This window comes from Eschrichtius robustus, chromosome 3 (genome assembly GCF_028021215.1).
Source record: "Eschrichtius robustus isolate mEscRob2 chromosome 3, mEscRob2.pri, whole genome shotgun sequence".
Classification (NCBI taxonomy): Eukaryota; Metazoa; Chordata; class Mammalia; order Artiodactyla; family Eschrichtiidae; genus Eschrichtius; species Eschrichtius robustus.
The window spans coordinates 115,821,256-115,847,507 of record NC_090826.1 but is presented as its reverse complement, the minus strand read 5'-3'; the positions used below and the strand labels follow the sequence as shown (position 1 = coordinate 115,847,507).

At 37.4% G+C, this 26,252-nt stretch overlaps 1 protein-coding gene across 4 annotated transcripts in view; it reads left to right on the top strand.

Annotated features, from left to right (window-relative positions):
- The first annotated feature begins 9,433 nt into the window (after window positions 1–9,433).
- Window positions 9,434–26,252, top strand: part of SPTA1 (spectrin alpha, erythrocytic 1) — a 64,277-nt gene continuing 47,458 nt past the window's right edge. For 3 of the 4 annotated variants that reach the window (XM_068538279.1, XM_068538278.1, XM_068538277.1), the window contains exons 1-14: window positions 9,437–9,673; window positions 10,750–10,875; window positions 12,536–12,676; window positions 13,469–13,615; window positions 15,424–15,557; window positions 16,110–16,254; window positions 18,806–18,960; window positions 19,908–20,043; window positions 20,145–20,246; window positions 21,733–21,870; window positions 22,462–22,572; window positions 23,912–23,989; window positions 24,135–24,290; window positions 25,634–25,838. In XM_068538279.1, the coding sequence (XP_068394380.1) occupies window positions 9,437–9,673; window positions 10,750–10,875; window positions 12,536–12,676; window positions 13,469–13,615; window positions 15,424–15,557; window positions 16,110–16,254; window positions 18,806–18,960; window positions 19,908–20,043; window positions 20,145–20,246; window positions 21,733–21,870; window positions 22,462–22,572; window positions 23,912–23,989; window positions 24,135–24,290; window positions 25,634–25,838 (2,011 nt within the window). Of the gene's footprint in view, window positions 9,674–10,749; window positions 10,876–12,535; window positions 12,677–13,468; window positions 13,616–15,423; window positions 15,558–16,109; window positions 16,255–18,805; window positions 18,961–19,907; window positions 20,044–20,144; window positions 20,247–21,732; window positions 21,871–22,461; window positions 22,573–23,911; window positions 23,990–24,134; window positions 24,291–25,633; window positions 25,839–26,252 lie in introns of all 4 variants that reach the window. The other variant, XM_068538280.1, reaches the window with a different exon arrangement.

Below are 26,252 nucleotides of genomic sequence, written 5' to 3'. Positions count from 1 at the left end.
TGAAATCATATCACAATAAACTTTTAGGATATCTGGTATGCAAAGTGAAGAGACCCCTGAAGCAGTTATATTAGGTCTATTCTTGAGGAGAGGGATATAGTTTATATTGTTTCTTTCTTTAAAATGTTATCTGTTGTCCAATGAGTAAGTACTAAAACTCTATATAATAAAGAAGTTGTAATTAAAAAAAAAAAGTAGTTGGTTCTAGAAATATTGTGAAGGTATCACTAATTGATTTGCTTACTGATTGAATATGGGGTGTGAGAGAGGAGACAAGCTTGACTCCAAAGAATTTGGTCTAAAGAACTGGAAGAATGAAGGTTCCATTAAGTGGGATAAGGCATTTGTTTCATTTATATATTTATTCCCTATCTTCTTCCAAAAAGTATTGGAGATCAAGTAGTCAAACACTCTTTCCAACTCCAATTACATATATCATTTTCTTTCTCCATGTTATTTGTTTGCTCCACATAGGACATGCCCACTGAGAAGAACTGAATTTATTGCGCTCATCTACAGGAAAAAGGGAGATGACAAACTTTTTCTCACTTTTCAAAATTCAGGTCAAAGTTGTCATAGTTGTGAATTCAACTTGCTCAGCCATATGCTATTTACCTCTCCACTTTCAATAAAATTCATTTCCATTCATATATTTTTTATTATGTAAGTTTCAGGTGGAAAGCATTATAATTCAACATCTGTATATGCTACAAAGAGATCACCACCACAAGTCTAGTTACCATCCATCACCATTTTACCCTCTCCCCAACTAACCCAATTAGCGGTTAGCCTTCCCCTCTGCTAACCACTAATCTGTTTTCTGTATCTGTTTTTTTTTGCTTTATTGTGTTTGTTTTTTTAAGATTCCATATATGAGTGAAATCATATATTATTTGTCTTTCTCCATCTGACTCATTTCATTTAGCATAACACTTTCAAGTTTCCTTCATGTTGCTGCAAATGGCAGGATTTCGGTTTTTTTTTTTTAATTAATTAATTTATTTATTTATTTTTGGCTGTGTTGGGTCTTCATTTCTGTGCGAGGGCTTTCTCTAGTTGCGGCAAGCAGGGGACACTCTTCATCGCATTGTGTGGGCCTTTCACTGTCACGGCCTCTCTTGTTGCGGGGCACAGACTCCAGACGTGCAGGCTCAGTAGTTGTGGTTCATGGGCTTAGTTGCTCCGTGGCATGTGGGATCTTCCCAGACCAGGGCTCGAACCCGTGTCCCCTGCATTGGCAGGCAGATTCTCAACCACTGCGCCACCAGGGAAGCCCAGGATTTTGTTTTTTTATGGCTGACTAATAATCCATTGTGTGTGTGTGTGTGTGTGTGTGTGTGTGTGTGTGTATCACATCTTCTTTATCCATTTGAGCATCAATGGACACAGGTTGCTTCCATATCTTGGTTATTGTGGATAATGCTGCCATGAATGTAAGGGTGCAAATATATTTTCAAATTAGAGTTTTTGTGTTCTTTGGTTAAATATCCAGGAGTGGAATAGCTGGGTCATGTACTAGTTCTATTCTTAATTTTTTGAGACATCTCCATACTGTTTTCCATAGTGGTTGCACCAATTTACAGTCTCATCAACAGCGTACAAGGATGTCTCCTATATGTGGGCTGTGTATGCCTTTCTATTGTGTTGGAGTCATGACTGCTTAAGTGTGCTGGTGTGCAAGCCTGCCTCCCACATTCACACATGTTTACTGAGCACTTATTAGTGTAAAACATCTGATTAAAATAGAGTATAAAAAGGAATTGGAGAAGCAGACAAGGTATTGTATTATTAACCATGATATAGAAAGTGCAAAATTAATTGCTATGGGAGTACCACAGAGAGATAAATTTAATCTAACTAGAATAATTCATGGGAAGTATTATTTGAGCTGAACCCTGATTTATTCTTTATTCTGAGCAGGAGAGGGGCTGATATAGAGGAAAGAAATGAAGGAAATATAAAGGGGACAATTCTGCTAATTATAAAGTTGTGTTCTTGGGTAACAGAGGCAATTGACTATATAAGCTGAATCTTACGGTGTGGCTAGCTAGGAGAAATACAGCAATTTATGCATTTGGAATATTGGTTCTTTTTAAGTGATCCCTCCCATTTGACCATATTACACAGCACATGGAACATAGTAAGCTCTGACCAAATACTTGAATGAACAAATAAAAATATAATAAATGAATGGATTATCCAATTACTACTTCCTTTTTTCTTTCTATTTTTTTTTTCTGCCCCACATTGAGAAGATTTTAAGTAAAAGTCAGACAGCAGTGATTGAATTCATATTCACTGGATTTTTTTTTTTTCATTTGCAGGAAGATGAACTCTTATTTTTATCTCTTGCTCCTAATTTACCTGTTTATCATCACTGGGACGCTTATGGTCTTCTTTTTCATCAAACTGGATTCCCACCTCCACACTCCTGTGTATTTCTTCATCAGTGTCCTCTCCTTCCTGGAGATCAGGTATACTATAACCATCATCCACAAGATACTCTCCAATCAAGTCAGCGAGCAGAAGACCATTTCTCTGACTAAGTGCCTCCTGCATAAGCATTTATTTTACTCTCTTGTCATTTCTGAGCTTTACAAACTCACCACCATGGCTACAGGCAGATACCTGGCCATCTGCAACCCCTTCTATTACCCCACAATCATAACACCTCAGTCTTACACTCAGCTGACTGTAGGCTGTTGTTTCTGTGGCTTCTTCATGCCACTTCCTGAGATTGCTTGATATCTACACTATTATTTTGTGGTCCAAATCAAATTCAATATATCTTTTGCAACTTTGACCTCATCCTGAATCTGACATGCATGAACACTGATAGATTATTTTAATCAAGGTTTTAGAAATTGTACATGCTGTGGAGATCATCATGGTTATACTGCTTGTGGTTTTGGGTTATGTTTGTATCATTGCAGTAATCCTACATTATCTGCTCTGTTGGCTGAAACCAAAGGCCTTTTCTACATGTGCTTCCCACCTTGCTATTTTCTTGATATTTTTTTTGGAAATGTAGCCTTTACATCCCTGTGCTTCTCTACTAAGGATTCCTTTTCCTGTAGTGGCCATTAGCCCACTCTTTGCAGTGTTATGGCCATCCTTTAACTCAATTATCTAGTCTAAGGAGCAAAGAGATCAAGGAAGCCATAAAAGTGCACACATGCCAATCTACTATCAAATAAGACAAAAGACATACCCATTAACAAAGTATATTTATGCCAGTATCTGTATTTATGTTTTCAGTGTGTTGCTGCTGTGTTTATTTTTTCTGTGCACTGATTCTATGTGGGACATTTATCCATCCAATCTCTGTTCACTTAGGAAATGTCCTCAGAGATTGATTAATCATAGAATACAAAGAAAATGGGGCAAAGACTCACACAGTCCCGTCGTTTATTCTTTGAATCCAGAAGGACTCATAAAATTCTACCTCTGTCCTGACACTGTTGCAGCAAAAATAGAAATGAGACTTTTCTGATAAACAAGGAAAATTTGGAAATGATGAACAGGCTGGAGAAACAACATAAACAGGCCTGAAAGAGTTAAGCAATCTTGGTTATTCTTTAGCTGTTACTACTAACAAACACTTGTAGCTAGACTTGTCCTTCACAAAACTGATTATTCTCTGACTCCATATGAATTACTCTTTGCACTTGGCATTTCTTCTCCCCTTACACTCCCTTGTAGCACTCTTCATTTCAGAAAGAAGGTCACGAGCCATAACTTCAGGGACAACAAACCAGTTTGCTGAGCTGCCTGATGCCAGCTTTGGCCATGAATTTGCAGAAGAAAAGAAATGCAAGACCTTCACTACTTTGATCCTTATCACCTACCCCAGACCATGGGCCCCAGGTATAAAATCTTTTCCGATTCCCCAAGGAGGGGGGCACAGTTCTCGAGGTGTTAGCCTACTGTGTCTTCCCTTTGCCTGGCAAAGAAAATAAAAAGCCTCTCTATTTCTTATCTTCCTGTTCTCTGTCTCTGTATTTTTATTTAGCATAGGTGCACAGGGGGCCAGATTTGGCAAAACATCTCCTGCTATAATTAGCTGAAACAAGAAAGAAACAGTCTTTGTTTTGTGTTTCTGTAACACATTTCTTGAGCTTCAACTTAGTATGATTTTTATTCTATCCTGTGTCATGGTTTACATGTCTTCTGTGAGCGCTCTAGTTTGTGAACTCTTTAAAAGTAGGTATCTTATTTTGTTCATCTCTATATTCCCCATGCCTGTTAGAATTCTTTGCCCAGAGAAATGCTCAATAATGGTTCACTAAAAGAGTAAATAAACAGAGGTATTCTTTGTCTCCTGACAAAATTATAATTTATAAAAAAGTTATGTTATACAAAACTAAGGCTATTCACACATTCAACAGAGGATGGCAGGGGAGCCAGCGATAATGAATAAAGATAAGATACATAGTGTATTTACACTTAGAGTAATTTTTAATAGTGAAATGATGCAATGTCACAGATAATCCACTTAAATTTCAATGACTGGCCTTTATTTACATGTTTAATAAGATTTTATTGATATCTTGGGAATCTAAACCCTTAAATATAAGAATTAAACTTCAAAGTTTAGTCATGGTTATAAAGGAAATAATGTTTAGTCCTGGCTCCTACTTTTCTTTATTCTAATAAGAAATATTTTTTTTTAGTTGTGCTCTTTCTTCCCTGAGTAGGACCATGTCACCAAAAATGCCATTTTTATAAAGTTTGTAAAGATTTAGGCCTATATGGTTTCCTTAAGGGTTGCTGTACTCAGAGATAATTATCACTGGATGGAAACATTCATCAATTTTATATAAGAATTTCTAATGATACATTGCAAATCATTCTTTAAATGATAAGCACTTCAGATTTCTGATTCAGAACAAAATATATGACTTGAAGTAAATGAAATATATGTGCTTGGCATTATTCATAACAATAAAAATTATTTTTTGTGTATATTTAAATAAAGTGCTTTTTAATCAACCATCTAAATTAAGTCATATAAAAATTCTCTGGAATAAGTAGCCTTGTCATTACTATTCCCATTATATACTTAATAAAATTTAAGCAAATTTCCAATATTCATCTGATTATAAAATGGTAGAATTGAGTCTTCAGATTAGATGGTTTCAGTTTCAAGTCCAGTGCACTTTCCATTATCCCAAGGTCTTTTTCAATTATAATTACATAGTTTGTTGTTAAAGGAGACATCATGGGTTTTGTTTTTTCTTATTCGCATTGAATAATAATACCAAATAAATAAAACAGAAAAATAATAAAATAAGTAAGGGAGAGTGAGAGAAGATAATGGTAAGGGAAAAAAAGAGTTTTATTTTTTTTTATAGGATTGTAAACTTTAATTATGTAACTTTCCTTATAGAGTTAAGGGACAAATAACTTTAGAGGACCGGAAGAGATAAGAGTTAAAGTGGATACAGTTCACTGCAAAAAGGTCTTTCTATTTTTTTGAATGACAATATTTAATATTTTAACCCATTTAGGAGACAACTATTTGAGACCTTTTAAAATGAGAACTAACTAGAGAAACAAAAATAAAATTTTAAAAATAAAATAATGACGACTTCTATTCCATGGGAAAACTTAGTTTTACGTTAAAGTTAACATATTTTTCCTTGTTGGTAAATGGGCCGAGAAAGTTGAACTCCAAAATATCCACAGTAAGCGTATGAATTTTAGTGTTGCAAATTGGAGAGACTTTAGAATTTGGGGATATAAAGTATCTCTTGGAGTTTCTGAGTCCAGGAAAAGAAGATCTGATAACTGAGAAGAGACTCAGGCAAGCTGGGCAGTGCTGATAAAACTAGTGTGTGAAGTACAGTTCTTCCCAGAGCTGATAACCATGATCAAATAAAACAGCTCTCCAAATTACTCCCACCCTGTAAAACTGAATATAAGACTTCTCTTTAATGAAGCTGTCTGTGATCAACTCACGCTTTCCCTGTAACCTCTTAGCACTTATTTATATACATGGCTACATGCAATTTTAAAGATTATACATGATTCTAAACATCTACAGTGTCTCTCATACATTCTTTACCTGTGTCCCCTGTACTCAAGGCCTCCATGTCCTCAGAGCCAATAAGCATTCTTGGAAAACTATAATAGTGGCAAGAAGGTCAGAGGTCCAAGTGTTAAGCTACCAGGGTTTAAGAGTTTTCCATCATGCCCTTCCATCAATCCCAAGGAGACACCCTGATACTTGTACTAATAATGGTAAACATGCTCAGAGACTGAAGAAACTCTGTCAATCTAAAGGGAGTGAGAAGATAAGGTGGGACTGAATTTAAAGTCAGCAGCAGCCAGAGTGGCAGCCAGGGTGTTGGTACAGAAACTATTAGCATGGATCTCTCCTGGGTGCAACAACTGAAAACTCAAAGAACACTTCTGTCTTGATGTATAAATTCTCTTCCTTGTCTCCTGTGCACTTTCACATTGATACCTGCTCTAATGACTATTGTTCTGGTCCACTTTTATTCTATTTCATGATGACCAATCCTGCTAATTGGGTCCTAATATTTCTTTGGTTACAATGCTATCACATGGTTGACACTCTTGGTGAGAAGATCCTGGAATAAGTCAACCAGAAATATTGGGGGACTAAGAGAAGATTGACTAAAACAGATGAGTGGCACGATGGTCACACTCACATGGATTTTATCCTTTGTTTAAATACTTACAAACCAAACAACCATGGCATGAGACTACCTCTCAGAGACTACTTTTGTTTTCTCATATAAAAATGAGGTTGATAATATCTGCTTCACAGAATCTTCTAAAGAGTAGAAATTAATGTAAATTAATCATGTCAATATATAAATTAAGACATGGTAAATTTGAATTGATTCTTATCTCTTGGATAAAGATTAAAAATATATTTCCTCCCTAACCAACTCCAGTCAGTGTTTCCCTGGTTCATGTAATATAATGTATTCTCTAAGATTTGTGTTCATGCCTTTAGCACCCAAATTTGATTTTAATATAAAGAAACTATGTGAAAAAGTAAATATTATACTTTCAAGAAGAAAATTTAAAGCTCTCTCAATTTCATTGGGTGAGATGATCCAGGAAGAAAGGAAACTAGAAATGTAGAACCTTGATCTACCCTAGTAGACCATGAAAGCTAGATTGTTCAAATTGGATTTATATTGGAATGAAGTTTGGCATGGATAGACCCACTGTTTTTTAGGAGGGTCTGAAACCATCCCACTGTTTTCTTTTGGTTTGTTTGTTTCATTTTTGTAAAGTTGCCTAAAAGAACTATATGTTTGGAGAAGGATTTCTGTTTCTTTTCTCTCCATTAAAAATAATACATAAATTAGGATGACTTTTATCCCACAGTTTAGAACTCTGTCCAATTTTCAAATATTTTATGACTTCTTTAGTTTGTCAAATGAAGTATCCTAATTTTTGTTTCACAAAATACAAATAAAAAAGCATATATCTTACTTCCTTTGTTCTTTTTATTTAAATGATTAAGGGTAATGCTAAATCAGACTTTTAAGAACCCAATCTGCAAGGCAAAGAATAAAATTTTCTTTCTATTTTGACAAAGGCTCTACAGCCAGAATTAGGATGTCTTGTTGCTTAAAGGCTGCTAAAAATTTGTAGTTGGGTTTTGATGGAGTCGTTGATTTGCTTTTCCTAGAGATAGGTTAGAACAAGAGCATATGTATGCCCTGAGTTCTTGTAATTCTGCACAGAGTGTGAAGAATGGGCATCCCAGAATTCCTTCCTGATTTACAATTGTCAGATATAAAACCTAAAACTAATCAAAGAAACAAAACACCATCTTAACACTGCCTCTATCTTACGTCTATAACTGAGATTTTTTCTAATTTTTCATCTAAAAATTTTGCTTTCATTTTTTAAAAAGTCCTGTTGAGAAACTTTGAAAACCATAGTCCCGCAAGCCGCTGAGTCACCCAGCATCTGTGAAAGTTAGCAGCTGCTTCAGCTGTATCTGTCTCCTGAAGATAATGTAGATTGTAGCTGGCGGGATTCTGGCCCAAGTAAAGGGCTATTTTTTTCTTTGTCTTGCCACATATGTAACGTTTCTCTCATCTCTATCTGAATTAGACTAGACAACTACATGTGAATTGTTTCTCTTTCTCTCTCTTTGTCTCTCTCTCTCTCTCTCTCTCTGTCTTTTGGATACATTTTATTTTGACAGGTTCTTGACCTTTAGGAAAAGCATAACACTTTCCAAAGGAAACCGTGAGTACAGAATTCTTTACAGTACAATTTGTCACCAATATAATTAGGAAAGCTGTCTCCTTTGACTTTTCTGTACTATCTTTGACAGGATCAGCAAGAATTGTTTCTTGATTCTTAAGAAGTAAAGAAGTTTAATTTTAACTCTTTTTATGAATGTCTCACTTTAAACAGTGACCTTGAGCTTTTGACTATGCAGCACCAAAATCTAGCAATGACCTATTTACATGGGTTCACATGGAGAACAACCTAGTAACTTGGAGCAAAGTAACACACAGTAAAAGTTTGAGTCTCCATAGAAGGATTTAATTCTATAGCCAAACTTGTAAAGGCCATCCACAGAATAGCAATTATGTATAGCAGAAGGAGACTAAAATTTAAGCTTTATATTGAATGTTTTCATTGCGGTAAGCTAGGAAAACTGTGCTTATATCCAGAAGAATGAAGGTGGACCCTATGGAGATTTTGCTGAATGTTGTCACAGATAGGTTGGATTCTACTATAGGAAAATAATATTTTATGTTGTTTGATAGTAATATAATGTTTTATATAGCAAAAGCCAATTACTGAGATGATAATAATTTGAAATTTGTGATAATTAGGTTGCAAATGTGCCAAACTTTTGATTTGTAGTGTTTATAAATAAAGCAAATAAAAAGAGTAAACAATATATTAGTTATATTTTTATGTAAGAAGAATTCAATCTTTTCAAACTTTGGGATATATCATTCATCAAGTTAATTGCAAGTCATTTTTATTTATTCATTAAATTAAGTTCATCCTTATCAGTACATGTTAACACCTTTTCAGCCTTTGAAAGCAATAAAATTATATTTCTTTTTTATCAATCTGAAACTCTCTGATTTTGCTAATTTAAACTTGTCTTCGATTATTAGTCCAATAATAAGCATTTATCGAACTTTATTAAGTTTATTAAATTTATTAATGTTAGCACACACTTATGTGAAAAGTTGGAAAAGTTTTCTGAATGATCAAGAATTATTAGCCTAAGTTGTAGCTGTTTATGGTTAAAATTATATAAATGTACTACAGTCTTTCTAAAAACAGGCTTTTATAGGCTTAAAGATATCTGAACATAAGTCCAATACGAGTAAATGCCTTGAGACATATAAAAGGACAGTATACTAGAGATCTGAGAATCAGCAATAGGTAGAAGCTTTTTAACTTGCAGGCTATGGAGAGTGGTGGACCAAAGGTGCTGGAAACAGCAGAAGAGATCCAGGAGAGGCGTCAGGAGGTGTTGAACCGGTACCAGAGGTTCAAGCAACTGGTTGCTGAGAGGGGTCAGAAGCTTGAAGATTCCTATCACTACCAGGTTTTCATACGAGATGCAGATGACCTCGAGAAATGGATCTTGGAGAAAATCAAGATTGCAGGCGATAAAAGCTATGAAGACCCAACTAACATACAGGTCATTTAGTTTCATTGACTTCCCCAGAGTAGACTCTAAGATCTCTAGGGAGGGAAACATTTTCATAATGTAGGTGTACATCTGGTAAACTGTAGAGGGATGATGTAACAGAAAGATTAGACTTTGGGGACTGTAATTCTGTCTTTAAATAGCACATGTTTTCAACTCCTTAAACCTCAATGTCTTATTTACAAAGGGAACTCATTCTAGATAATACTTTATAAACTCATTCTGAAGTTAACCCATGGGCCAAACACTGAGAATTCAAAGAATTTATGACACACTATGTGATTTCAATATTTTGTGACATTAAGGATGGAATTGAGGTGAAGAGACATCAATGTTTCTGAAACAACTGCTCTTCGCTCTCCTCAGAAAGATATGAGTTAACCAGGGTTTTTCCCAAATGACTATTCATGCCTCTTGTTAAGTTCAAATGAGAGGTGTCAGGTGGAGAGCTTTGGTGGAAGCTCCCACTCCTACTTGTACAATGTTATAGAAAGAGGCACAGTCAGGATCAGAAGAAAGGCTTGCATGCCTAAAATGTGCAATGGATATTGGAGAGGAAGCACCTGGAACAAGAACAAAGTGTTATCTACTAAATGGATCAATTTATATATGACAGCAAAAGCATAATCTGGCATGCAAAAACTTCTCAATTAAAAAAAAAAGCCATTGTTGCCATGATCATCTTCCTCATTGTTCACTACTTTCAGTAACGTTTAGTTCCTCTTTTCTGAAGAGGAAAAACTCTGTGTTACATTATTTCATTTCCACAGAAGGCAATTGAGAATTTAAAATAATATTTACTGGAAATTCCTCGAAGGCAGTGGGGACTGGAAAAAAACTTCCTCTGTGGTCCTGGACATTGAGCCTGGGACCCTTTGAAAACCTAAGTGCAGTGGTGCCACCACCTTCTTTTAGAATAGGACTCCTCCAGGTATGGTCATAGGTTATCACTTAATCTAGGTTGGGAAACAAGTAGTTCTGACTGCAAGAAAGAAGACGAATAAAAGAACCTCCCTTCCAGGGAGACCAGGCTGCATTAGCCATAAACTCTGATTTCTAATCTTCAGGGGAAATATCAGAAGCATGAATCCTTTGAAACAGAGGTGCAAGCAAAATCGAGGGTCATTCCTGAGCTGGAAGAAACCAGGAAAGTTCGATTTCCTGAGGGGCATTTTGCCCATGAGGACACCAAGGTAAATTTATGGCAGGGCTCTGTGAGAGATGTTTATAATTAAGTTATTATGTTGATTATGTTACCAGAGTTTTAATTGATTACAACACGTATAAACCTTGATATAACTGGCTTGGAACCATGGTACTGCCTTATATCTTTTACTTGGGTTGGGGCAGGAAAAATGATGGGATGTCCTAGTGTTCCTTGGAATGGGGAGAAGAGCTATGATACAAAGCTGTCATCAAATAGCATGACATTCCTGCTTATGCCACCACAGTATAGGTGGCTCAAGATCAAACCCACTTCAACCCAGATGAATTGGTTTTCTGAAATGTCCTTTCTACTTAATTCTTCTAGCCTCAGGGTCCTTGTCCCTTAAACTCTCTAAACAAGGGATGCTCTTTCTTTGAATCTTCTCCGAAATCTTTCTCCCTTTGTCTATGATGCCTCTTTCTCTTCACAGCCCACATACTATGACTACTATTGTAGTCCTCCATACCCTCTCATCTGTTCATTTTGGGGAAAAAAAAACCTCCTAAAATCCCTTGTATTCCCTAAACCCTGAAGACTGAAGATCACCACCACTATGGAACCCATTATTAATGTATCAGCTTTTTTTCTGACTTAATTCATATACTTTTCCAACAAGTTTGTGTTGATACAGTCAATTCAGGTTCTTTTTTGTATAAGTGATTTATTTTACTGTTTAAATATTAAAAAAAAATTTCAAAACAAATTTGTGTTATATTTAAAAATTAGGGCTGTAGTTCCATATTTAGCATACAAATTCTAGCTTGCTTTACTGTCAGCAAAACATGGTCAGGCGATACAGACATTAACCAGAATAAACCTTATTAGAAAGAAGACTCTGTAACAAGAAAATCTCAAATTTTATTTATTTTCATAAAATAGAAATCATTTTGTATAATTTATACAAAAAACAATCCCTTACGTTAATTAAAACATTCGAGAAATGTTTGAAACATCTTCACATCTATCAGAATCACTGGGGCTATATCAGTCTGTACCACGGCAGGATGCAGAGATGAATGTGGTCTACATGTTACATGTTACCTTAGGGCCATGAAGTAGTTGAAAAATACAAGAATCTTGAATGCATAACATATATGACACCTTCAATTTTACAGTATATGTAAAATCTGGTCTTCTAAGCTAACTTGGCATTAGAGTCCTCAACTACATACTCTCAAATTCTCATTGCTTTGGTGCCACTATTTCTTTTATAAGTCAGAAAAACGTTGTAACGCTTATCCTTTCTGACAAACAGTCCATGCTAAGTTTTTTCTATGCCTTTTTCAGTACTTTGAACACCCTCTGCCCATTGTCTACCTATCAAAATTCTACCTATCCCTCAAGGTCCAATTCAAATGAGCACTCTTTCATGAATTCTTATCCTATCCTGTCTTATTGTCTGTAATCACTTCATCCTCTAAAACCCCAAAACATTATTAAGTTTATTCTATTATGGAAGATCATATGGTTTAATTGCTATTCACATACATGTCCTATTTCCTCCTTTAAATATCTGTTGCTCAATTAATGCCCAAGTGAAGGGGAGGAGGGATTTTTATCCAGGTCCCTCTCTGCACAGGTTTCTGAGTCTATACCTGCTTCTCCACAGCAGGTACTGTGCCTGAGTGGTTTTACTTTCCCCATAGGTCCTTCTGGAGGAACTCAGCCACCTGTGGGACCTGCTGCTGGAGCTGACTCAAGAGAAGGGCACCCTGCTGCTGCAGGCCCTGAAGCTTCAGCAGTACTTACAGGAGTGTGCTGACATCTTGGAGTGGATTGGAGACAAGGTATAGGACCAAACAGTATACATATAAGACTTCCCATCCATCTGCCCCAGACATCCCATAGCCATTTAATGCAGACCTTTCATAAAGAAGTCAGGATGTCTCTTCCTGGGCTTAGTTCCTTGGAAGAAAGAGGAATGTTGGCAAAGATTTAGGGGTATTCTGGAGGTAGTTAACATTGTAGGGGGATAAGTCTAAGTGTATGACTCTGAATATGAAGAAGGCAAGACTTACACAAAAACTGCATTGAAAGATGATCTAGGATTGTCCCCGTTCTACCTTCCATGAGCCTTCACTCCTAGATTTTCGCTCTTACTCTGTGTCCAGCTTAGAGCATTGCAGTTCTTTACCTAATTCTTTGTCTCAGTACCTATAACTAGGGAGGATTTTATTTTCTACATACTTAAAGAATAATCCTATGGTTAGGACTGAACATTTACACAAGCAAGTGCATAGCACAATACTTTTGTAAATGCTCAGTATGTTGAATTGAGTAGAACCAGGATGAATTTATTTTTCAGGTTCCAAAACACAAAAGGGTGTTCCCAGGGGCTTTTGCCAACAATGTTCCTGGTCTCTCCAAAGAATTACCCCAAAGACCACTGTTCCCTGGGCCAGAATGCCACCTCAGGAAATACACTGCTGCTTCTGGCTCTTTCCTGAAGGGTTCTCCCAAGTTCCACCAGTATCTACTTCTGAGTTATCCTGGGAACGTGAGCAAGGATTTTGGGCATTTGACCTGCAGGAATTCCTAAATGTTTACGGGTGACTTAACGGAGTTTTCTCTGTCTACAGGAGGCTATAGTGACATCAGTGGAGCTGGGTGAGGACTGGGAGCGCACAGAGGTTCTGCATAAGAAGTTTGAAGATTTCCAAGCGGATCTGGCAGTTCGAAAGGAGAGAGTGAATGGAGTGAACCAATATGCCAATGAGTGTGCTGAGGTGAGGTGGGGAACAAGAGAGCCAAGCCAGGGAAAGGGTCTGATCTTCAAGAAGACTCTCTGGCCATTAGTAGATGGGACATTGTGAGAAAGCAGAGGTATGCCTGTCCCTGGAGCAACATGCCCAGAGCAGTTTCCTTTCCTTTCTGAATTTATCCCTTGCCAGTCCACGGAAATGGAGATGTGAATGAGTGAGTGTATATGTGTTTACATAAAGGAATTCAATCCACAATGGGGTTACTCCTGCACCATGCAGTACATTGATTTCTCAAATTTATGAAGCACTCTTTCTTCATGAAGAAGAACCAGAATAAAGTGGCAAAGAATATAAAATAATGGTGGGCTATCATAATATATATGATATCATTAAACTAATTTTTTTGTGTTTTGGGGGGAAGGGAAAAGGAGGCAGATTTACCTTCATTTTCTTAAGTGCTTAAATAAGTTTTTAATTTCTGGGCATCTAAAAACTCAGTGTGTGAATCAATAATCCTAACATATGTGAGAACTGGGAAGTCAGTCTGATTTTATATGTACATGAAGGAATTAGAAATTCTAACAGTTGGCTATCATGCTTTTCCATTTAAGGTTTCATTATCACTGCAACTTTATAATGGGAATGATGTTTCTGTGTTAATAGAACCAAGATTTCAGGATGAAAGGGTACTGGAGTAGGGGAAAATAACATATTTCTCAATTTTTTTCCAGGCCACGTTTCCAACAGTCCCCAAATTTTCTCCCTCTATCACCTTTTTCTTATTGTGGAGATTTTTAAGTTAGCTATTACTATCTACCAAACTACCACAAACAACCTATTTTTTTCAGTGAAGTAGATTCACTGATTCATGATTCAGTGACTCAGCTGCTCAGCTGGGTTATTCTGCTGATCTCACCTGGTATTCTTAAGTAACTGCAGTTATACAATGAGTCAGTTGGGGTAGAGGGTCTAAAATGGCCTTGCTCCCATGTCTGGAGATTTAGCAAGGAAAATGAAGGTTTTCTCCATATGCTCTCTCATCTTTCAGTAGATCATGCTTTTTTATGTGTTCCAAGAAGGTAAGAACAGAAGCTGAAAGGCCTCTTGATGCCTAAGTGCTGGGGATCATAGAATATCATTTCTATTTATAAGCGAGGAAGGAGAAGCAGAAAACTCAGTCCGATGAGGCTTCAAAATAGAAATGGAAATGGGAATAAATGGGGATAGGAGGAGTAGGGAGACTTGGGCATTTGGGAACTACTCAAAATTGTCAAGTATCAAAATGGGCTGATGCTGCTAGTTTAATCTAGTATTCATAAATCTCATTGCTTCAGTTAGTTTGCAAAAATGTGTGAAGTTTTCTGCAAAATTAAGTTTATCTGCATGTCTGTATAATTCTGCAAAGAGGGAAATAGCTCTCATTAGATTCTCAAAGGTATCAGGACCCCAAAAGAACCAAGACACACAGTATTAGAGTTTTGAAAAATTAAGTCAGATTTCACAAAGGGAATTTTCTCTTCTTTTCCTTGGTTTCCAGGATCTTGAGGGGAGTTAGCAGACATCAACATGATGGAGCTCTGAAAATAATGAGGTTGGACAACCTGTGTTAGTAGGCTAGTCTGGAGCTGTGGGCAAAAGATACAATATCTGGCGGTTTGGTTTTCTAGATTTTGGTGATGTGGATCAAGTAAGAGTTAGGGAGCAGGGCTAAGGTGAAGTGTAATATCTGGCTAAATGGCCATCCTCCACTTCTGACAAAGTATGGACCAGTGTGAAATAAGAAGTGTTTAAATGATTTTTTGCATTAGTCCAGCATTGACTTTCTCCCACAGGAAAAGCATCCTGAGCTGCCCTTGATTCAGTCAAAGCAGGAGGAAGTGAATGCAGCCTGGGAGCGGCTCCATGGTCTGGCTCTCCAACGACAGAAAATGCTGTCCAGTGCTGCAGACCTCCAGCGATTCAAAAGGTAGGAATCTCACCAATGAACTGTAGGAAACTGCAATAGCACCATGTTTGTTATTTGTGTTAGCCTCTGTCTACTGTTAGCAATTAGTGGCCAATACCTCTAAAAAAAGAAACTCATGTGCTTGCCTTTAAGACAACAAGGGAGAGAGTAGTTAAGAAAATTGTGACCCACTCTATAGCCAAGTATGTGTCTAATGGAGCTTAAAGCAATACAAATAGCACTGGTAAATTAGTGATGGAAGCTCTGCAGAGGCAAGAAAAACAGATTAAGAACTGGAAGGGAATGGAGGGTGAAGTTGGGAAGAAGGACATTCGTGAAGAGCTGACCCAGGTATAGGAAGTATATCCGGAGGCTCAGTTGTCAGGATGCCCAAGTCTCTAACTCTCAATGGAAACCATTAAAAGCAAGAACACTTTACATTACTTTTTTGCTAGTGTGGGGGAAGATAGGGTAATTTCTGACTGAGTGAGCTAGACTGGTCCTTGCTGTGTGCTGTTTGCCCTGGAATGCCTGCCTTCTTCCTTTGCTGGAGCTCATGGAGATGTCTGACAGGGATGTGACTGAAGCCATCCAGTGGATTAAGGAGAAGGAGCCTCAAGTCACCTCTGAGGACTATGGCAAAGACCTTGTGAGCTCTGAGGCACTGTTTCACAGTCACAAGACACTTGAGAGGAACCTTGCAGTCATGAATGACAAGGTAAGCCTGTTGGAGGAATGGCTAATCCCTTGAGCTAGAAGAGGCATTTGGTGTTCATCTCGTCTCCATAGGACACAGTAAATTCACTATTTCAATGAAGGAGATATTTTGTGCCACTTGAATATACCTCCTTATTCTAGTTTATAACTTTTACATGAATCTTGGATATCTCTTATTTTATTTAATTATTTTTATTTAAATATACATATATGTTTTATATATGCTTATGTTTTTGTAATATATTTCATAATTTAAACCAAAATAGATAGCTTCAAGAATGGTTTCCTAATCTCACTCAGTACCCTATGGCCAGAGAGTCTTTTCTTTTATCTAATTACGCTTTCTCCTGTTGGAACTGAACCTTGTTTCTTTTTGTCCTTCACTCAGTCAAAAAAGGAGTAAGCTTCTTCTTCCCCTTTTATAATAAACTCAGACAGTTAAAACACATTACTAGCTCATGCAGCTGAATATCAAAAAAACAAACAACCCAATCCAAAAGTGGGCAGAAGACCTAAATAGACATTTCTCCAAAGAAGATATACAGATGGCCAACAAACACATGAAAGAATGCTCACCATCACTAATCATTAGAGAAATGCAAATCAAAACTACAATGAGGTATCACCTCACACCAGTCAGAATGGCCATCATCAAATAGTCTACAAACAATAAATGCTAGAGAGGGTGTGGAGAAAAGGGAACTCTCTTGCACTGTTGGTGGGAATGTAAGTTGATACAGCCACTATGGAGACCAGTATGGAGGTTCCTTAAAAAACTGAAAATAGAACTACCATACGACCCAGCAATCCCACTACTGAGCATATACCCTGAGGAAACCATAATTCAAAAAGAGTCGTGTACCACAATGTTCATTGTAGCACTATTTACAATAGCCAGGACATGGAAGCAACCTAAGTGTCCATTGACAGGTGAATGGATAAAGAAGATGTGGCACATATATACAATGGAATATTACTCAGCCATAAAAAGAAATGAAATTGAGTTATCTGTAGTGAGGAGGATGGACCTAGAGTCTGTCATACAGAGTGAAGTAAGTCAGAAAGAGAAAAACAAATACCGTATGCTAACACATATATATATAATCTAAAAAAACAATAACAACAACAAAAAATGGTTCTGAAGAACCTAGGGGCAGGACAGAATAAAGATGCAGACGTAGAGAATGGACTTGAGGACACAGGGAGGGGGAAGGATAAGCTGAGACAAAGTGAGAGAGTGGTATGGACTTATATATACTACCAAATGTAAAATAGACAGCTAGTGGGAAGCAGCTGCATAGCACAGGGAGATCTGCTCAATGCTGTGTGACCACCTAGAGTGGTGGGATAGGGAGATGCAAGAGGGAGAAGATATGGTGATATATGTATATGTATAGCTGATTCACTTTGTTATAAAGCAGAAACTAACACATCATTGTAAAGCAATTATACTCCAATAAAGATGTTAAAAAAACACATTACTAAACCCACCTTTGGGTTTTCTTCTGGAAACTGGAAAACCCCAGTTCCTATACCTACAGTAGGTATAGACACACTAGAAATTGGAGCAAGCCTGTTTTCTTGAATGATTCCCATTCTTACTTCTTCCCGTCACAACTTAACCATAACTTAAACTAATTACGCCTGAGCTTCTACAGTGGAGTCAGCCCACAGGAAGATCCCTACTTGCTATGCTTTAATCATAGCTCTGTCCCTGGGTCCAGTTTCTGAAAATGATTTCACCATTCTACTTCTTTTGTTCTTCCTCATTTTTCCTCTTTGGTCTTTTTTTTTTTTTTTTCTAATTATGGATGATAAAATACCATGATTTAATGAATAATGATAATGAAATCTCAAGTCCTAGACAACACCTAATTACAGTTGGGTATAGTAGAAGGTCTAATGGTAACATGTGGAATTTGCCCTAGTAAGCCTGCTCTTCAAGAATTGTGCTCAAAACGGCCTGGCATTACTGAAATTTTCTTGGCAGAAATTTTCCTTGGCAGAAATGTCTTTCTGATTCCCACAATAATATTTATGGAGTTAGTATAGAGGGTAATGAAGGACAGATGTATGTCTAAACATTGCTTCTGACACTGACTAGCTCAATGACCTTGGGTAAATAAAATACTCAACCTCACAGTTTTCACATACAAGGGGAACAAGAATAGTTTTGCCTCACAGTATTATTAAAGGAAGACTATAAAACAAGAAAATGCATATGAAGTGCTTAGCACAATGAAAGACAAAAAGTAATCAGAAAATTATTATTGTTAATATATATATTAATATAAATATATCAATATAAAAGCACTAATAAATTATTCTAATTCTTATGATTATTATGTTACATTCTTCCCATAAAACTTTGCCAAGAGGACCAGAATGCTTGGATTTCCCACTGTGTTTCTTTTTCTTTTTTCTTTTTTTAAATTATGTAAGTTTCAGATGTACAGCATTATAATTAGACATCCGTATATACTACAAAGTTGCCATCCATCACCATACAGTTGACCCACCTTCACATACTAGGTTTCTTTTTCATCCCAAAGGTGAAGGAGTTATGTGCCAAAGCAGACAAGTTGAAGCTTTCCCATCCTTCAGATGCAGCGCAGATCCAGCAGATGAAAGAGGATCTGGTCTCCAACTGGGGACACATTCGCACCTTGGCTACCAGCAGATATGAAAAGCTGCAGGCTTCTTATAGGTGAGAAATCCTTCTTCTCTATTGCTTTACCTATCTCTAGGTCAAAGTATAACATCAAAAGCAGAAATAAAAGAGTGAAAGGAGTAAAATAATGAGTGACCCAACCCTCCTGCTTGCTCAGTAGAGGCAAAAGAAATTTTAATTTGCCAGGAGAAGTCCTTTGCAGGCTGATATAATCCTCAGCATGACACCTCCTTTCACCTGTACCCTTCCTGTTTTCCTCTGTTTGTACATTTGTAAGAAGCTATGAAGTGGTCCATGGAGCTGAAAAATTAGCTGAAGAAACATGTCAAAATCCTGGCCCTAGCTAAGGAACTGGAATTAATTTGCAAGCTGAAGAACACAAAATAAATCTAGAATTATTTCCTGAATGTAGGTCAGCTTACAAAACACCTGGACATCATTTCAGTAGTTAATTTTTATGATTAGTTATTAAATCACGAGGAAATAGTGTTTATCTTATTGATATGATTTAAAATGAACTGGTGAGCTTTTGATTTCTTTGAATAGGTAATCTTTTTTTTTGTAGTTTTTGTTTTTACTGATATGGTGAAGGGTGAACTAAAATACATGAGGGCTCCTAACCCTAACTCTAGTCGTCCCTTAGGCTTCCTGTTGGTTATGTTATGTCCTTATTTATTGGCCTCCTTGTGAGTACTTTATTCTACTTCAAGTGCATCTGGGATGTGACTTTGTGATGTTGGAGATGTCATGTCCAAGTGCTTCATCACACAGTGACACATCTGCCCTAGGAATACATAACCTGGAGTGAAGGATTTACAACCTGCACTGCTAAAGGAATAGGAAGTACATCAGAGGAATGGGAGGTGTAGGATTAGGGCAAGACGCATGTTGTACATCTTAGCCCAACCCAACCCTGACTCTTTGTTCAAAGTCCATTTGTATCTGGTTCTTCCTTCCTGTCTTTTCCCTTACCTTTCCCTCAGGTACCAGAGGTTCTTATCTGACTATGATGAGCTCTCAGGCTGGATGAAGGAGAAGACTGCTTTGATCAATGCTGATGAGCTGCCCACAGATGTGACTGGTGGGGAAGCCCTACTGGACAGGCATCAGCAGCATAAGGTAGAGAGGAAAGGCCTCCCTAGTAGGAGGAAGAGGGCGGTTTCCAACAATGCCAGAAGGTTTCTTGCTGCATTTTAAAACATTTTGTCTCGTGACCACAGAATGAGATTGACTCTTATGATGACCGATTTCAATCTGCTAATGAGACTGGTCGAGCCCTGCTGGATGCCAATCACGAAGCATCTGACGAAGTCATGGATAAGGTAATCTAGTTTAACAGAATTTGTGAAATTTTAATACATATTAAGCCTTCACTTAATCCCATACTAATATAACAATCTCTGAAAGAGGACAGGAGATGTATAAACATCTTAATATGGGCCCAAATATCACCCTGCTTCCTTCATATGTTGCTTTAGCTAATTTGAGGCATTTGAAGTTCTCAGGACTTGATGTGTGCTTCCTCACCTCTGAGACATTACTTCATCAACCTAACTAATTTCATCACCTACCTTCTACCTAATTTGAAACCTCCATACCATCTTGCCTTGTCACATGTGCTCTGTTTTATCACTTTCCCATGCTCATCTCTAGATTGTGAATTCTTTGAGGGCTACACCTTATTCATCTTTGGGTTCCCTAAGGTACCTAGTATGGTTCCTGGCACATGGCTCCCTTTCTTATCTCCTCTATACAACCTCAAATCAAACTGATTTTCCTATATCTGTGTTTCTCAAGTCTCCATTAAGCAACAGGAAAGCTTTAAACACTCAGAATTCCACTGAATGAAGATTCAGGTTTGCCATCATCCTAACCTCCTAGATCCCAAGGGCTCAGCTAAACCTTTTGATCCCTGAGACATTTTACTCCAGTCACAGAGTCACAGGAACTCCTTGGGATGACAACTGAAATAAGATTTGCAGGCTCTTTACGTATCATTAGATTCCAAGCACAGCCCCCAGTGCTATATGATGAAGGTTGAGATGACCATATTTTCAGTTCATCAAGAACTCTATGGGAAAATTATAATACGGATTTTTATTTTTAACTATTTCCTGCCAAAGGAATAGTGGGACCCTAAATCCTTGAAAACTTACTTATTATCCTGGGATTCTGAGAATTGTTACTGTCTTTTTAATGGAGTTAACACAGCACCTGTTTAATAAGCTGGAATTTCTTGGGCAGATGCTTGGGCAGAAACAAAGGCTTTTATGAGTTTGAGAATGTCACTTTCACCGTGATGGTTCTTATTTGCTTTTGGAATAGAATGCAAACTTCTCAATCTGCTCATTTAAGTGCCCTATAAACTTGAATTTCATTAAATGTTTACCTTTTTAAGATATTGCACTTTCCTCTGGAGCACTTCATATAATCTAATGATTACTTGGAGTAATTACTTGCTTGGGGTATTATGTCCTCCTACAATCCTGATCCACACCTCCCTGCCCTTCAAATCTTTGTTTGATACAATATTTTCTATACTTCTACTCCCTCGTTCTTCGAATTGGAATTAATCTTTTCTTCTTTATTTATACATATTAAGTGTGGTGTACCTCTGTTATGGTATTTATCCCGTTTTTCCTATACTACAGTGATTCACTTAGATGTTGCAGCCTTAAGAGGAAAGCCCATTTCCTATTCATTTTTGTATCCTTCAAAAAGCCTTGCATTTATTAGATGCTCAGTGAATATAGGATAAAATAAATTAATTTAATATCTTCCTGGCACATTATCTCTTCCTTTCCAAAGATGGCAGCACTTACCTCCCATTGGGATGCTCTGCTGGAACTGTGGGACAAGCGTTGGCAGCAGTATGAGCAGTGCCTGGAACTGCACCTCTTCTACCGTGACAGTGAGCAAGTGGACAGTTGGATGAGTAGACAAGAGGTAACAAAGGGGCTCAGAAAGTGTCCAGAAGCCATTTCTCCTTCTCCTTACTTACTACTATCAACACCCTTACAACCACTTCAGTTCACCTGGGAACTGGAGGGTGAGCCACAAGGAGGAGAAAAGATTGGCCCTCTCTGTGGGGCTCTTGAAGTTCCCTCGTGGACAAATGCACAGAAAAATACCTAAATACAAAACAGAGTCTTTAAGCTCTACTGAACATGAGGTGAAATGAATATCCAGTTGTTAAGAGTTCAGCAAGAGAAAACGTAATGAGTCAGGAAGGGTTAACGAGAGATTTCCTGGAGGAGGTGAGTGGTCCTCTTGAGTATTTGAGATCTCAGAATTGTGCCTAGATTGGTTGGTTCAGACACAGAGACAAAAGTGATAAAGTTGTATGAGAAGATTGGGAAGGGACTCAAGCTCCTGCTGCTAAATGTTAGCCTCTATCTCCTCTCCTACTTTGTGCTAATTCCCACCTTGCTCTCTATTCCCCTCACCTCCTTCCTTACTCCTTTCTCAGAGATATTCTAAAGGGAGTGTTTCTCACCAGTGAGGTACAGCTGGGACGTATCTTTCTGTCTTCTATAGGCCTTCCTGGAAAATGAGGACTTGGGAAACTCCTTGGGCAGTGTTGAAGCCCTTCTTCAGAAGCATGATGACTTTGAGGAAGCCTTTACTGCCCAGGAGGAGAAGATCACAGTAAGAAATGGGCCCTGGTTTGGGTATTGGCCTTATGTTTGTATATATCATCTCATAAAATACCAATCCTTAGAATCACTCATACCTGTCAGACATAACATGAGGGTTGTTCTTTAAAGAGAAAACATCCAGAAAAATAATCATACCCATTTTTTATCAATACATTTCTATTCCACAAAATATATTTAGAAAGTTTTAATGATTTTGAGCCATTTATATTTTCTGATGAAGTGCATGATTGTCTTATTTTTTTCTGCAGTATAAATAGAAACTATTGGATCCATATCTGACATAGAATCATAACTTAAAAGTTTGAATGTATTATTTACTTTTTATATTTATTCCCCTCCGATAATATCTCCATTTGGTTTTCTTTAGTAATATCTAGATATCTAAGTAGTATCTACTTTTTCCTGTATATCTTCATCTATATGTTTCTTATTTAATGCAACTATAGTCTTCCTGTGAACTGTAAGTACAATGTCCCAGAAAATGTCTTATATCAATACATAAGCAAGTCTCAGAGAAGTGTGAAGAAGACTTTATTTGTCCAATCTACTGTATGTTCCCTAGGACAGTGCTGACTTTAAACTTGTACGTATGCATGTATACCACCACCAGCAGCAACAACCACACTAACAACAAAATTCCAAGTCCTCTCTGTTAGTCTTCAGTCAATACAGAGCTTAATATGGTCATCCCCGGTCCATATGCTTGTTAAGTTGATTTTCACTGGTAAAAGCTAACCGTGTAAAATAAATTACTGTTTATAAAATGCTGTTGTTTATTTTAGATCACTTTCCTATTCCCAATCAATTAATCCATCCTGAGCCCTAGCAATTTTGGGAATCACGAATGAATATGAGTAAAAATTCATGTCTATAATTTGTGACTCCATTCCCCATGTAGCTAGAGATATAGATGTAGATAAAAGTATATATGATATATGATGGATGGAAGGATGAATAGATAGGCAGATAGATAGATAGGTAGATAGAGACTGGTGGCACTGGACGTGACTATATCAATAATGCTTCCTCTTAAAAATTTAAGACTAGATCAGATATGCACCTCGTAGTGACATCAGGATTCATTTACTGTAAACTAGATTTAAAAAAGAAAAATTGTGACATAGAGAAGGTAATTAACCTGCCTGAGATACAATACATTTTGAAATACAATTTATAACAGAAATCAGAAGTAGGACCTAGATCTTCTGACCCTGAAACTTGTCTACTTCCGACATTATCATGCTTCCTTTTTAAACAGCTAGCCAAACTGGGGCCACTTACTCAGTGGCCGCTGAGGGAAAACCACTCCTTTTCTTTTTTTTTTCCAGACCTTAGACAAGACTGCAACCAAACTGATTGATAATGACCATTATGATTCAGAGAACATTGCTGCTATCCGGGATGGGGTATGTCCAAGGTCCCAGATGTGCCTCTGCCTGCTTATGCACGGGATCAGGGAAAGTGTTAGAGCATGATAACCTTGGTGGGCAGTGAATCTCATGTATCCATATTTGATTTTGCTGACAGTGAGTTTGTTTATGGTTTTTGCAGCTGTTGGCCCGACAGAATGCTTTACGTGAAAGGGCTGCCACTCGACGCAGATTGCTGGAGGATTCATTGCTTCTGCAGCGACTGTATCAGGACTCAGATGACTTAAAGAACTGGATCAACAAGAAGAAAAAGTTGGCAGATGATGAAGATTACAAGGTAGGCAGGATTTGCAAACTGCAGACCCTGGACATACTCATCGGGACTGAATTTCATGGAATTAGTCTTGGAACTGAAAGGACAATAGCGTTCAGCTGGTGAGCCTCGTTTTACAGGTGGAGAGACAGAGTCTCAGAGAAGGGCAATGACTCCTCCAAGACTGTACATCTAGTTTCCGGTTTTCCTACACCCTGTTGCCCATCACCCCTTTTCTCTGGCACAATTTCCAGTGGTCCTTAACAGAAAGGAGGAAGGGAGGAACTCTCCTTATTTAGCTGCTTATCCCCTTTTCTGTTGCCCTCTGCACGCTTATAGTAGGAAAATGTTGTGTCTAATCATAATGTACATTCAAGCTACCTGGAACTCAAAGGTAACCTAATGGTTTGATATAATATAGACTTACACGGTTTTGTAGCTGGAAAGGAACAACTCCTTATTTTACAGATGAAGAAACCAAGGATCTGAATTGTGAAGTGAGTTGCCCAAGGTTAGCCAAGAATCAATGTTTAGAATGCAGTTTAACGTAAGGGGTAGAAGCATGAATTCTTTTTGGAGAAGGTAAAAACTGGGCTTGAATTCTGTCCCTCTTCTGTCTTAGTTTGTATGACTTTGAAAAATTTCTGAATTATCTCTGAGCTATACATAGGTTTCTTTACCTTCTGCTTGTGTAAACACATATTTTTCACTCACAATATAAACTATTATGCACACACACATATATACTCACAAATTTTTGCATTTACAATCAGGGCTAGAATTAGTCTCTTGATTTCTAGGCCAATATCTATTCACATTCTAGATATCATTTAGTCTTAAATGTATACCTCTGATGTTTTTGTTCTTACATTTTTTTATAGAACTTTGAGCATCTAATCTGTACCTTTCATTCTGGGAAACTCAGCACTATGTGCTTGTGTTCTCCTGAGGAGTTATGGTTCCAGTGTATGCAGGGTAAACAGAACTTCTGTATATGCGACAAAAGGATGGATGTTTCATATACTAGGACAGGAATGGAAAATAATCTCCGTCTTTCATGACAGCTCTGATAGATTGTTAATGCTTGCATGGGGTGTCGTATTTAAAATGATCTTCAGACTATATCCAGACTCAATAGAAATAAATTCAGGGGTTGATTAGCCATGTCTGTCATTTGTATAGAGGAGGGATTGGTCACACAGTTTCCTAAACCTCTCCTGGCTCTATACTTGGACTAGGACAGTTCTGCCTTATATCCTCTTCTTAGTTCAGTTAGATTTATAGTGAAAAGAAATTCCTGTCCTCAAAATGTCTGCCCCTCATTCTTCAAGGAATGGTTTTCTTTAATTGTTTTCATTTTGTCTTAGGATACACAGAACTTGAAGAGCCAGGTTCAAAAGCAACAAGTCTTTGAAGAAGAATTGGCAGCTAACGAGATCCAGCTCAATAACCTACAGAAAACTGGCCAGGAGATGATTGAGAGCAATCATTATGCCTCTGAAAGTGTGGATGTTCGTTTGAGTGAAGTTGCCAAACTCTGGATGGAATTGCTGGAGGCTACAGCACAGAAAGGTTAGAAGCAGAGTCTTGTTGAAAATGAATTCCTAAATTCTGAAACCCACCTTCTTCATCTTTACCACCTTGAGTTTACCTAGTGGCCTCTATAAGAAGGAATGCTACTCATTTGCTTCCCTGTGTCTTCCTCTATTGGTCAAGAAATTTAAAAATCTAACCTAAATTTGTCACATTATATATTAACACAATTTTATGTTTTCTTCATGTATGTAGGTCTTTTCAACTGAAATTACTTTTGTTTTCCTCACTTTTTTTTCCACTTTTTTCTTCCTCTTGAATAAATATTCAGATACCATGAATTCAGTATTGGCTATGCACCTAAAACTAGTGTCCTTAAATTAGATTATACATATTTTGGTTCTATAGATGAAACAAGGTTTTCTGGCCCAGGGTATAAAATTAGACATTAAA